Source organism: Erithacus rubecula, assembly GCF_903797595.1.
Source record: "Erithacus rubecula genome assembly, chromosome: 29".
In the NCBI taxonomy this organism is placed as follows: Eukaryota; Metazoa; Chordata; class Aves; order Passeriformes; family Muscicapidae; genus Erithacus; species Erithacus rubecula.
Genome location: NC_136681.1, coordinates 3,213,387 through 3,225,956, shown reverse-complemented (window position 1 = coordinate 3,225,956; position 12,570 = coordinate 3,213,387). Strand labels below are relative to the sequence as shown.

At 49.6% G+C, this 12,570-nt stretch overlaps 1 protein-coding gene across 1 annotated transcript in view; it reads right to left on the bottom strand.

Moving 5' to 3' along the window:
- BIN3 (bridging integrator 3) overlaps positions 1-12,570 on the bottom strand; it is a 44,294-nt gene continuing 31,724 nt past the window's right edge. Inside the window, exons 7-9 of the mRNA XM_079328775.1 lie at positions 9,413-9,554; positions 4,354-4,488; positions 1-159 (exon numbers count right to left, since the gene is read on the bottom strand). Coding sequence (XP_079184901.1) covers positions 13-159; positions 4,354-4,488; positions 9,413-9,554 — 424 coding nt within the window. The 3' untranslated portion in view covers positions 1-12. The remainder of the gene's footprint in view (positions 160-4,353; positions 4,489-9,412; positions 9,555-12,570) is intronic.

Sequence of the window (12,570 nt, the reverse complement as noted above, 5' to 3'; positions counted from 1 at the left end):
GCCCGCCCTCCCTCAGTCATCAGCCACGATGGAGAGCGCCCGCAGCTCGCTGAGCTTGGCCTCGTTCTCCCTCTCCCGCTGCTCATCGCTCAGCCCGGGCCGGTCGATCTGAGCCGTCAGATCCCCAAAAATCTTGTGCATCTCCGTGTAGTACACAACCTGGTGGATTAAAAACAAAAAAAGGGGGGATTGTGGAGGGAGGGGTCTCCTTTGCAGCCCACCCACCCCCTCGCTGCCCTCGGCCGCCCCTCGGCGCAGCGTTGGTGTTTAAAATAGCTCCCGCCCCCTCGGATTTATTACAACTCGACACGTTTGAATAACGCGCTGCCCTTCCCCATCTGCCGCCAGCAGCAGCGCCACCGTCCCGCAGCGTCCCTGTCCCCGCGGTGCCACCGCTGTCACCTCCCCGCGCCGGGCAGGGCGAGGGGGGCACGACCGCCAGGGCAGGGGGAGAGGAGGAGGAGGAGGGGGGGTAGAAGGGGGGGGGTGTGTTAATAACGTGCTAATTGGCACCGCCAATTATCTCCAGCAGCGCTCGCCGCGGGTCAGCGCAGGCAGATGGCAGCGGGGCGGCTGCTGGGGAGAGGGATCCAGAGGGGAGAGGGATCCAGAGGGGAGAGGGGGGGTCCCAGCCCTGCCTGGGGCACCCCCGGGGCTGTGGGACCCCCCCTGGCACTGTGGGACCCCCTGGGGGACCCCTGGGTGCTGCAGGACTTTCTGTCCTGCTTGCCAAACCCTGTAGGATCCCTGGCACTGTGGGACCCCCTGGGTGCTGCAGGACCCCCGGTGCTGCCTGTGAGACCCCAGGAACCTCTGGGTACCACACATCTGTAGGACCCCCGAGTGGCACAGCACCCCCAGAGCTGCCTGTGGGACCCCCCAGGATTCCTGATTCCTGTCCTGGACATTCCCCCCCAGGTCCCTCAGGGAGGGATTGGGGTGCCCTGTGCCCCCCAGCCTTGTCCCCATTTCCCAGAGGGGCCCCAGCATCTCCAGCAGCATCGGTGCAGACTCTCACAGTCTCCATGGAGACCAGCTCCCCTCATCCTGCTCCAAACCACGCTGATTTTGGGCAGCCCCAGGGGGATGGTGGAGCCCCAAATTTCTGCCTGAACCCCCCTTTCCCAGGCCTGTCCACCCCGGGGGTCTGGGGGTGCTCCCCACACAGCAATACTCATTTGCACTGTGACTTTTGGGGGCAGGGACCCCCAAAATCCCTGCACACCCCCCAGAGCACAGCCCCACATCCTCTGAAACCCCTGAGATGCCAAAAACACCCCAAATCCCTCTGCAGTGCCACGGGTGGGGAGGGATTTGGGGGGCAGGGAGCCCCCAAATGTCCCTTGTCCCCAAGCTGGAGTCACACATGGCCACGTGGCACTGCCAATTCCAGCGTGGAAAATGTGCCTTGGAATGAATCCTGGAGGGAGATGCTGCCCCCAGGATTGTCCCCAAGGTTGTCCCATAAGATTTGGGGACATTCATCCCTCAGGATTGATCCCAGGATTAATTTCTGGATTGATCCCCAGAATTTGGGGACAATTGTCCCCCAGGATTGGCTCTGGAATTGTGCCCCCATCAGGATTTGGAAATCTCTGAGGATTTCTCCCTGACCAGGATTGTCCCCAGGTTTGTCCCCCAGTGGATTGAACAGGCAGAGCAGTGTGAATTATTTGGTGCTGCTCCCCCTCTGCCCACATCCCACAGCCACTGATCCCTTCCCAAGGGACACCCCCTTGTGTCCCCAGGGCAGGGGGTGTCCCTGGGGATGCTCCTCTCCCCCAGTGCAGACCCAGCTGCCAGCCAAGCCCCCCAAAACTAAATCAAACCCCACTGGCACCAACCCCCCCGATGTCTCCAGTTGAAACAGGGAGGGGGTGCACCCCAAACTGGTGACAGTGACAGTGACAGTGGGGGTTGTGCCCCTGCCATCCCAGTACTTTTCCAGCTCTGGTGCCATATGCTCCATCCCCATCCCATCAAACCCAGCTTGCCTTTGAGCCTGAGCCAAGGGCCCGGGCTCCACCTGTCCTGAACTAATTCTGTTTGGGGACTCTGTGTTCCCTGCATTTTCTATAGACCCAGCCACTTGTTTGGGGTCAAAAAAAACCCCGTGGGCACTGCCAGGGCTGGGCTCCCCCAGCCCCATCCCTGCCTGCCAGCCTCACCTTCCCCCATCCCATCAAAATCCAGAGGAATCTGGTGTTTTCCAGCTGGAAAACAAAGCCCAGAGGGGGAAGGAAACGCTGTTCACGCCTCCCAACTCCAAAATCTCCCCCTTTCATCTCCATGTGGCCACTTCAAAGCCCCCAGCCAGGGAAATATTTGCCTCCCTTGGCTTGGCCTGGGCCCCGTGGGTGGAGAGAAGAATTTGGTGTTGAATGTTGCAGCCCTGTGAGCTGGGGACATGTCCTGGCACAGGAGACACCCCTGGGAACTCATCTGGCTTTGGGAGGGTCTCCCTGGGTCACAGCCATGGAGGTTTTTGGGGACAGGGTCCCTGTGCTCCCCTGGGAGGCAGCTGCTCCCTTCCCAGATCACTGTCACATTTTTTGTGTTGTTTTAACTCCTTAGTTTCCTCCAGGACAAAAAAATAAAGAAAATTACACAGTTTTGCCTTTGGATGGGGGTTTGACCCAGGGAGAAACAACCCCAAAAGTCACAGCACCCTGCACAAGGCTCCCTATCCAGGTCACTGTCACACAGATTTTTGTGTAACTCCCTGCTTTCATCCAGACCAAAAAATAAAGAAAATTACATTGTTTTGCCTTTGGATGGGGGTTTGACCCAGGGAGAAACAACCCCAAAAGTCACAACACCCTGCACAAGGCTCCCTATCCAGGTCACTGTCACACATTTTGTGCTGTTTTAACTCCCTGCTTTCATCCAGGCCAAAAAATAAAATTACACAGATTTGCTTTTGGATGGGAGGGTTTGACCCAGGGAGAAACCACCCCAAATTCAGAGCACTCTGCTGCCAGCCCACCCCATCCATCCCTCTCCTTGTGGATGCAGCTCCAGCCTCATCCCACTCCTAAAGAGGCAGGAAATGCTGAAAATAGAAATTCCATCGAGGAACACGACCCCCCCCCATCTCAGGGAGAGAAATTTGGGCAATATTCCTGTTCTCACCTGGCCTGGGGATGCTCCCAGCTGCCCTCCCAGCCAGGTGCCTGCAGGTGAGCAGCTGCCAAAGCTGACTCAGGGCTCCTGCTGCTATTCCTGGCTCGCCACTGACTCATTAGCTTGGGTAAATCACATTCCTTTTCCATTTTATTTCAGCCACTCGGGTGGGAAAATGCTTCTCAGAGCTCCTGAGCCAGGGGGGGCACAGCACAAACACTCCAAGCTTTCCTCCTGGGGGAGGAGGGATGAGATGAGGCTCCCAGGGAGGGAGGGAGGGATGTGAGGAGCTGCATCCATCTGGGACCAGCCTTAGCCCAGCCTACATCAGAGGGATGCATCAGCCTTGTTGTGACTCTTTTTGGGTGTTAAAAAATGGGATTGCACTCGGTTTTCCCAATAAATTCCTCACCTGAAGAGAGGCAGGGCAGATAGATGGGAAAGCAAGGAGAGGATTCCCAAGGGAGAGGAGTGGAGAGTGGCACAAACAGCCCCTGCTGCTCCCTGCTCACCCATCCCAACACCCTCCTCACCCCAAATTCCTGGGAAATTGGGACACAAACAGTGAGAGAAGCCAGAGGGGCAAAGCTGCTCTCTGAGGAAACACCACAAACCCCTGCAGAGGGCAGAGAACATTCCCATTTCAAGCTCTCACCTCCAGAGGGGTCTGCAGGGGGAAAGGGCCAGCGAGACCCTGGGGTGGCTCTGGGAATTCTGGTTATTCTGGGCTGGAACAGGGACAGCAGGAACAGCATCCCCAGCACCCACCCTGCAGCACAGGCACCATCTGCTGGGTGGGTCAGCCTGCAGCTCCACACAGAGCCCCCCCAGCCCAGGTGAGATGGAACACCTGCTCCTGCAGCACACCTGGGCCCCAAAATGCTGCAGGGAGCAGCCCCTGGTCTGGGTTCTGCTCTCCTCACAGTGCTGGGTCACCCCTGGGGTGCCAGGGGTTCTCAAAGCTTGGTGAGACCCCAACCCTGCCCCTCTGCAGCCTGAGGGGATGGGAAAGGCAGGAGGAGGAGGATTGCAGTGAATTTTGGTTATTCAGGGCATCTCTTCCTGCAAATCCTTGGTGTGGAGACGCCCCAGGAGCCTCTCCTACACTCAGACCCTCCAGATGAGCCCAAACTCCCCAAACCTAAACAAGAATGAGTTCAGGACTCCAGACTCCAGGAGATGGCATTCCAGGGGGGACAGAGAGGGGACAGCAGAGGGGCAGTGCCTCACCTGAGCCCTCACCAGGGACTCGAAGCTGGGCCTGAAGAAATGGATGCGGCTGTTGTAGAACTTGGGCATCTCCTCCAGCAGCTGCTTGTTCTTGGCCTCAAAATCCTCCTTGACAGGGCGCAGCTCCTCCCGGGCCTGGGGACACGGGGGACAGGGAGCGCTGGGGACAGCCCGGGACACGGGGCTGGGCTGTGGGGACGGCATGGGGACACCTGGGGGCATCCAGTGGGATCTGATCAATGGGATCATCCAATGGGATCTGATCCATGGGATCATCCAATGGAGCCTGGTAGAACTCAAGTGACCACCCAATGAAACCTGGTGAGATCCAAGGGACTTCTCAACAGAACCCAGTGGATCCAAGTGACCTCAGTGGATCAACGGATCAGTTCCAGGGATGGGACCCTGGCAGACCCCACGCTCTGACCCTGGAAAGCCACAGCACACCCAGAGAAGGTGTGTCCTCTGTCCTTCACACAAACAGGGACACAAAGCAGAGCTCAGAACGTCCCTGTCCCCTCACCCTCTGCAGGACCCACCCCCACTGTCCCCCTGACCTTCAGCTCAGAGCACCCAACTGGCTCCTGCCAGCAGAGCGTGGGGAGAGCGGGAAATGTCCCTGGGATGGTGTGGAAAGGGCAGGAGGGGGTGGGCAGTGAAATATTAGACTGGTTCATGTCTGCCACTTAATCCTGGTGCCATTCCGGCGGGAGGGGGGAGCGGGAGAGCCCGGCCCTGGGGACAGGGACAGGGACAGGGCATGGAATGGGACAGGGCATGGAATGGGACAGGGACAGGGACAGGGACAGGGCATGGAATGGGACAGGGCATGAACAGGGACAGGGACAGGGCATGGAATGGGACAGGGACAGGGACAGGGACAGGGCATGGAATGGGACAGGGCATGAACTGGGACAGGGACAGGGACAGGGACAGGGGCAGGGACAGGGGCAGGCTGGGGACAGGGACAGGGACAGGGACAGGGCATGGGACAGGGACAGGGCATGGAATGGGACAGGGACAGGGACAGGGACAGGGCATGGGACAGGGACAGGGACAGGGACAGGGCATGGAATGGGACAGGGACAGGGACAGGGACAGGGCATGGGACAGGGACAGGGACAGGGCATGGAATGGGACAGGGACAGGGACAGGGACAGGGACAGGGACAGGGCATGGGACAGGGACAGGGACAGGGACAGGGACAGGGCATGGAATGGGACAGGGACAGGGACAGGGACAGGGCATGGAATGGACTGGGACAGGGACAGGGACAGGGACAGGGACAGGGCATGGAATGGGAAACTTCATCCTGGGATGAAATTCATGGAGAAAATCCTGGGGAGAAAATCCTGGATGGAGTTCATGGAGAAAGGAGTTAATGGGGAAAGTCCTGGGATGGAATTAATGGGGGAAAATCCTGGAATTGAATTAATAGGGGAAAATCCTGGGGAGAAAATCCTGGGATGGAGCTCATGGGGGAAATCCTGGGATGGAATTAATGGGGGAAAATCCTGGAATTGAATTAATAGGGGAAAATCCTGGAAAGAAAATACTGGGATGGAGCTTAAGGGGAATGGAGTTAATGGAGAAACTGCTGGGATGGAGTTTATGGGGAAAATCCTGGGATGGAATTAATGGGGGAAATCCTGGGATGGAATTAATGGGGGAAATCCTGGATGGAATTCACAGGGAAAATCCTGGGATGGAGTTTATGGGGAAAATCCTGGGATGGAATTAATGGGGGAAATCCTGGGATGGAATTAATGGGGAAAAGTCCCAGTATGGAGTTAATGGGGAAAAAATCCTGGGATGGATTTAATGGGGGAAATCCTGGATGGAATTCACAAGGAAAATCCTGGGATGGAGTTTATGGGGAAAATCCTGGGATGGAATTAATGGGGGAAAGAACAGAAAACCTGGAGCAGACAAGAGATGCCAATTTGCATCTCAATAATTAAAAATACCTGAATGAGATGAAGCCTGTCCCTTTATCCAGACCCTCTGCCATCCCAAATTCAAGATTGCTCAAAGCTCTTTAAACTCAGTGTTTGTAAAGAATTATTACTTTTTTTTTTGGGGGGGGTGGGATTAGATAAAAAATTCATTAAAGGGAAAAAAAATAAATGAACTAACTAAACCCTGTTTAATCAGCAGAACAAAAGAATTCTCATTTTTTCAGCTTTTTGCTGAGGCTGAGCAAAATAAGCTGCTTACTGTTAAAGCAGAGGTGCCTTTTGTTCAACACAAAACTTCATTTTTTTGGGGGGGAAATTCATCAGAAAAACACATTTTCTTTGAGTCTGAGAATCAATTGTTCCTGGGAGGATCAAGCCACGTGCTGGAGCAACAGATTTAGGGGGAAAAAGGTTGATTTAAATTAAAAAAAAAATTAAAAAACCCAAAAAAACCCCCAACAAACTCATCACAATTCTGCTAAAATTCAAAAGAGAGGAAAAAGAATCTTGGCTGTGGAGTTCATTTTCTCTTGGAAAAAATTCCATTTCATACTGGAAAAAAAATTCCATTTCATACTGGAAAAAAATTCCATTTTATACTGGAAAAAACTTCATTTTCTCTTACAAAATTCCATTTCATCCTGGAAAAAAATTCCATTCTCTCCTGGAAAAAATTTCCATTTTCTCCTATAATATTCCATTTTCTTCTGGAAAATAAAGTCCATTTTCTCTTGAAAAAAAATTTCCATTTTCTCCTATAAATTTCTATTTTCTCTGGAAAAAAGTTTCGTTTTCTCCTATTAATTTCCATTTTCTCTGGAAAAAAGTTTCCATTTCTCTTGGAAAAGCAGCTTTACCAAAGCAACGTTGTGCTGTCCAAAATGTGATTTTTTCCATGGCTAAAAACCTCCCAGAATATTCCATTCTTGGCACATTTGAGGGAAAAGCTTTTCCTGGTTTTTTCCTGATTTTTTCCCGAATTTTCCCTGAATTTTTCCTGAATGTTTCCTCGATTATTCTTGAATTTTTCCTGGGTTTTTCCTGAACATTTTACGAATTTTTCCCTGTTTTTTCCTCATTTTTTTCTGGACTTTTCCTGTTATTTTCCCAATTTTTTTCTGGACTTTTCCTGGACTTTTCTGGACTTTTTCATGAATTTCCCCCGAATTTTTCCTGAATGTTTCCTCGAATTTTCCTGATTTTTTCCTGTTTTTTTCCTGAATTTCCCCCGGATTTTTCCTGAATTTTTCCCAATTTTTTTCTGGACTTTTCCCAGATTTTTCCTGAATATTTTACGATTTTTTGCCGAATTTTCCCCAAATTTTTCCTGTTTTTTTCCTCATTTTTTCCTGGTCTTTTCCTGAATTCCCCCCGAATTTTTCCTGCACTTTTCCTGGTTTTTTCCTGGATTTTTCCTGAATTTTCCCTGCACTTTTCCTGATTTTTTTCCTGAATTTTTCCTGAATTTTTCCCGAATTTTCCCCAAATTTTTCCTAATTTTTTCCCATTTTTTTCCTGACTATCCCCCAAATTTTTCCCAAATTTTCCCCATTTTTTTCCTGAATATTCCCCAAATTTTCTCCAGATTTCCCCCAAAATTTTCCCATCTTTTTCCCATTTTTTTCCTGAATATTCCCCAATTTTTCCCCGTATTTTTCCCAAATTTTCCCCGTTTTTTCCCCTAACTTTCCCCGAATATTCCCCAAATTCCCCCGAATTTTTCCTCATTTTTTCCCGAATCCCCCCGAATTTTTCCTCATTTTTTCCCGAATTCCCCCCGAATTTTTCCTCATTTTTTCCCGAATTCCCCCGAATTTTTCCTCATTTTTTCCCGAATTCCCCCCGAATTTTTCCCCGTTTTTTCCCGAATTCCCCCGAATTTTTCCTCATTTTTTCCCGAATTCCCCCGAATTTTTCCTCATTTTTTCCTGAATTCCCCCCGAATTTTCCCCCGTTTTTTTCCTGAATTCCCCCCGAATTTTTCCTCATTTTTTCCCGAATTCCCCCCGAATTTTTCCCCATTTTTTTCCCGAATTCCCCCCGAATTTTTCCCACGTTTTTTCCCGAATTCCCCCCGAATTTTCCCCGTTTTTTTCCTGAATCCCCCCGAATTTTTCCCGTTTTTTCCTGAATTCCCCCCGAATTTTTCCTCATTTTTTCCCGAATTCCCCCGAATTTTTCCTCATTTTTTCCCGAATTCCCCCAAATTTTTCCTCATTTTTTCCCGAATTCCCCCCGAATTTTTTCCCGTTTTTTTCCCGAATTCCCCCCAAATTTTTCCTCATTTTTTCCCGAATTCCCCCCGAATTTTTCCTCATTTTTTCCCGAATTCCCCCGAATTTTTCCCCGTTTTTTCCCGAATTCCCCCCAAATTTTTCCCTGTTTTTCCCGAATTCCCCCGAATTTTTCCTCATTTTTCCCAAATCCCCCCGAATTTTTCCTCATTTTTTCCCGAATTCCCACGAATTTTTCCTCATTTTTTCCCGAATTCCCCCGAATTTTTCCTCATTTTTTCCTGAATTCCCCCCGAATTTTTCCTCATTTTTTCCCGAATATCCCCCGAATTTTTCCTCATTTTTTCCCGAATCCCCCCGAATTTTCCTCGTTTTTTCCTGAATTCCCCCCGAATTTTTCCTCATTTTTCCTGAATCCCCCCGAATTTTTCCTCATTTTTTCCCGAATTCCCCCCGAATTTTTCCCCGTTTTTTCCCGAATATCCCCCGAATTTTTCCCCGTTTTTTTCCCGAATTCCCCCGAATTTTTCCCCGTTTTTTCCCGAATCCCCCCGAATTTTTCCTCATTTTTTCCTGAATTCCCCCCGAATTTTTCCCCGTTTTTTCCCGAATCCCCCCGAATTTTTCCTCATTTTTTCCCGAATCCCCCCGAATTTTTCCCCGTTTTTTTCCCGAATTTTTCCCCGTTTTTTCCTGAATTCCCCCCGAATTTTTCCCCGTCTTTTCCCGAATCCCCCTGAATTTTTCCCCGTTTTTTTCCCGAATTTTTCCCCGTTTTTTCCCGAATATCCCCCGAATTTTTCCCTGTTTTTTTCCCTAATTCCCCCCATTTTTCCCCGTTTTTTCCCCCATTCTGGTGCCCATTACCTGGTGCAGTTTGGCCAGGACTGGCCCCGTTCTCTCCTTCTCCTCGTATTTCTCCAGCCTGCTCTGCAGCCGTTTGTAATCCTGCAGCGTTTGCTCCCTGCGCTTGACGGCCACACTCAGGCTGGGGAAAACACTGCTGAACCTGGGGAAAAATGGGAATTTGGGGGGTATTATGGGATGGGAAAATGGAATTTGGGGGGTATTATGGGATGGGAAAATGGGAATTTGGGGGGGATTATGGGATGGGATAAATGGGAATTTGGGGGGTGTGATGGGATGGGATAAATGGGAATTTGGGGGGTGTGATGGGATGGGAAAATGGGAATTTGGGGGGTGTGATGGGATGGGATAAATGGGAATTTGGGGGGGGATTATGGGATGGGAAAATGGGAATTTGGGGGGGGATTATGGGATGGGAAAATGGGAATTTGGGGGGTGTGATGGGATGGGATAAATGGGAATTTGGGGGGTGTGATGGGATGGGAAAATGGGAATTTGGGGGGGGATTATGGGATGGGGAAAAAATGGGAATTTGGGGGGTGTGATGGGATGGGATAAATGGGAATTTGGGGGGTGTGATGGGATGGGATAAATGGGAATTTGGGGGGTGTGATGGGATGGGATAAATGGGAATTTGGGGGGTATTATGGGATGGGAAAATGGGAATTTGGGGGGTGTGATGGGATGGGATAAATGGGAATTTGGAGGGTGTGATGGGATGGGATAAATGGGAATTTGGGGGGTGTGATGGGATGGGATAAATGGGAATTTGGGGGGGGGATTATGGGATGGGAAAAATGGGAATTTGGGGGGTGTGATGGGATGGGAAAATGGGAATTTGGGGGGTGTGATGGGATGGGATAAATGGGAATTTGGGGGGTGTTATGGGATAAATGGGAATTTGGGGGGTGTGATGGGATGGGAAAATGGGAATTTGGGGGGTATTATGGGATGGGAAAATGGGAATTTGGGGGGTGTGATGGGATGGGATAAATGGGAATTTGGGGGGGGGTTATGGGATGGGAAAATGGGAATTTGGGGGGGATTATGGGATGGGATAAATGGGAATTTGGGGGGGGATTATGGGATGGGATAAATGGGAATTTGGGGGGTGTGATGGGATGGGAAAATGGGAATTTGGGGGGGGATTATGGGATGGGATAAATGGGAATTTGGGGGGTGTGATGGGATGGGATAAATGGGAATTTGGGGGGTGTGATGGGATGAAAAAATGGGAATTTGGGGGGGGATTATGGGATGGGATAAATGGGAATTTGGGGGGTGTGATGGGATGGGATAAATGGGAATTTGGGGGGGGATTATGGGGTGGGATAATGGGAATTTGGGGGGTGTGATGGGATGGGATAAATGGGAATGTGGGAGGTGTGATGGGATGGGATAAATGGGAATTTGGGGGGTGTGATGGGATGGGATAAATGGGAATTTGGGGGGTGTGATGGATGGGATAAATGGGAATTTAGGGGTGTGATGGGATGGGAAAATGGGAATTTGGGGGGGGATTATGGGATGGGATAAATGGGAATTTGGGGGGGTGTGATGGGATGGGATAAATGGGAATTTGGGGGGGGATTATGGGATGGGATAATGGGAATTTGGGGGGTGTGATGGGATGGGATAAATGGGAATTTGGGGGGTGTGATGGGATGGGATAAATGGGAATTTGGGGGGTGTGATGGGATGGGATAAATGGGAATTTGGGGGGTGTGATGGGATGGGATAAATGGGAATTTATGGGGTGTGATGGGATGGGATAAATGGGAATTTGGGGGGTGTGATGGGATGGGAAAATGGGAATTTGGGGGGGGATTATGGGATGGGATAAATGGGAATTTGAGGGGGGTGATGGGATGGGATAAATGGGAATTTGGGGGGTGTGATGGGATGGGATAATGGGAATTTGGGGGGTGTGATGGGATGGGATAAATGGGAATTTGGGGGGTGTGATGGGATGGGATAAATGGGAATTTGGGGGGTGTGATGGGATGGGATAAATGGGAATTTGAGGGGGGATTATGGGATGGGAAAATGGGAATTTGGGGGGTGTGATGGGATGGGATAAATGGGAATTTGGGGGGTGTTATGGGATGGGATAAATGGGAATTTGGGGGGGGATTATGGGATGGGATAAATGGGAATTTGGGGGGTGTGATGGGATGGGATAAATGGGAATTTGGGGGGTGTGATGGGATGGGATAAATGGGAATTTGGGGGGTATTATGGGATGGGATAAATGGGAATTTGGGGGGGTGTGATGGGATGGGATAAATGGGAATTTGGGGGGTGTGATGGGATGGGATAAATGGGAATTTGGGGGGGTGTGATGGGATGGGAAAATGGGAATTTGGGGGGGGATTATGGGATGGGAAAATGGGAATTTGGGGGGTGTGATGGGATGGGAAAATGGGAATTTGGGGGGTGTGATGGGATGGGATAAATGGGAATTTGGGGGGTGTGATGGGATGGGATAAATGGGAATTTATGGGGTGTGATGGGATGGGATAAATGGGAATTTGGGGGGTGTTATGGGATAAATGGGAATTTGGGGGGTGGGATGGGATGGGATAAATGGGAATTTGGGGGGTGGGATGGGATGGGATAAATGGGAAAAATGTGGGAATGGAAATGGGGGTGGGAATGAAAGGGGAATGAGGGGAAATAGGAATGGAAGGGAAAGTGAGAATGAGGAAAAATAAGAATGGAGGTGAAAGAGAAAATAAGAAAAAATAAAAATGAGAGGAAAAGTAAGGATAAGAGGAAAAATAGAAATGGAAGGGAAAGTGAGAATAAGGGAAAATAGAAATGGAAGTGAAAGTAAGAAGGAGAGAAAAAGTAAAAATAAGACGTAAAAATAAGAGTAAGAAAAAAAAATAGAAGTAAAAATATAAATGTAAGTAAAATATAAATATAAATATAAAAAATATAAATAAGAATAAAAATAGAGATAAAAATAAAAATATAAAAATAGGAAAAACATAAGAATATAAATATAGCTATAAATATAGAGATACATATAAAAATTAAAATTAAAATTAAAATATTATAAATATAAATATAAACTATATAAAATAAATGTAAACATAAATAAAAAATAATTAAATGTGTATATATAGATGCATATAGATATATGTGTGTGTATA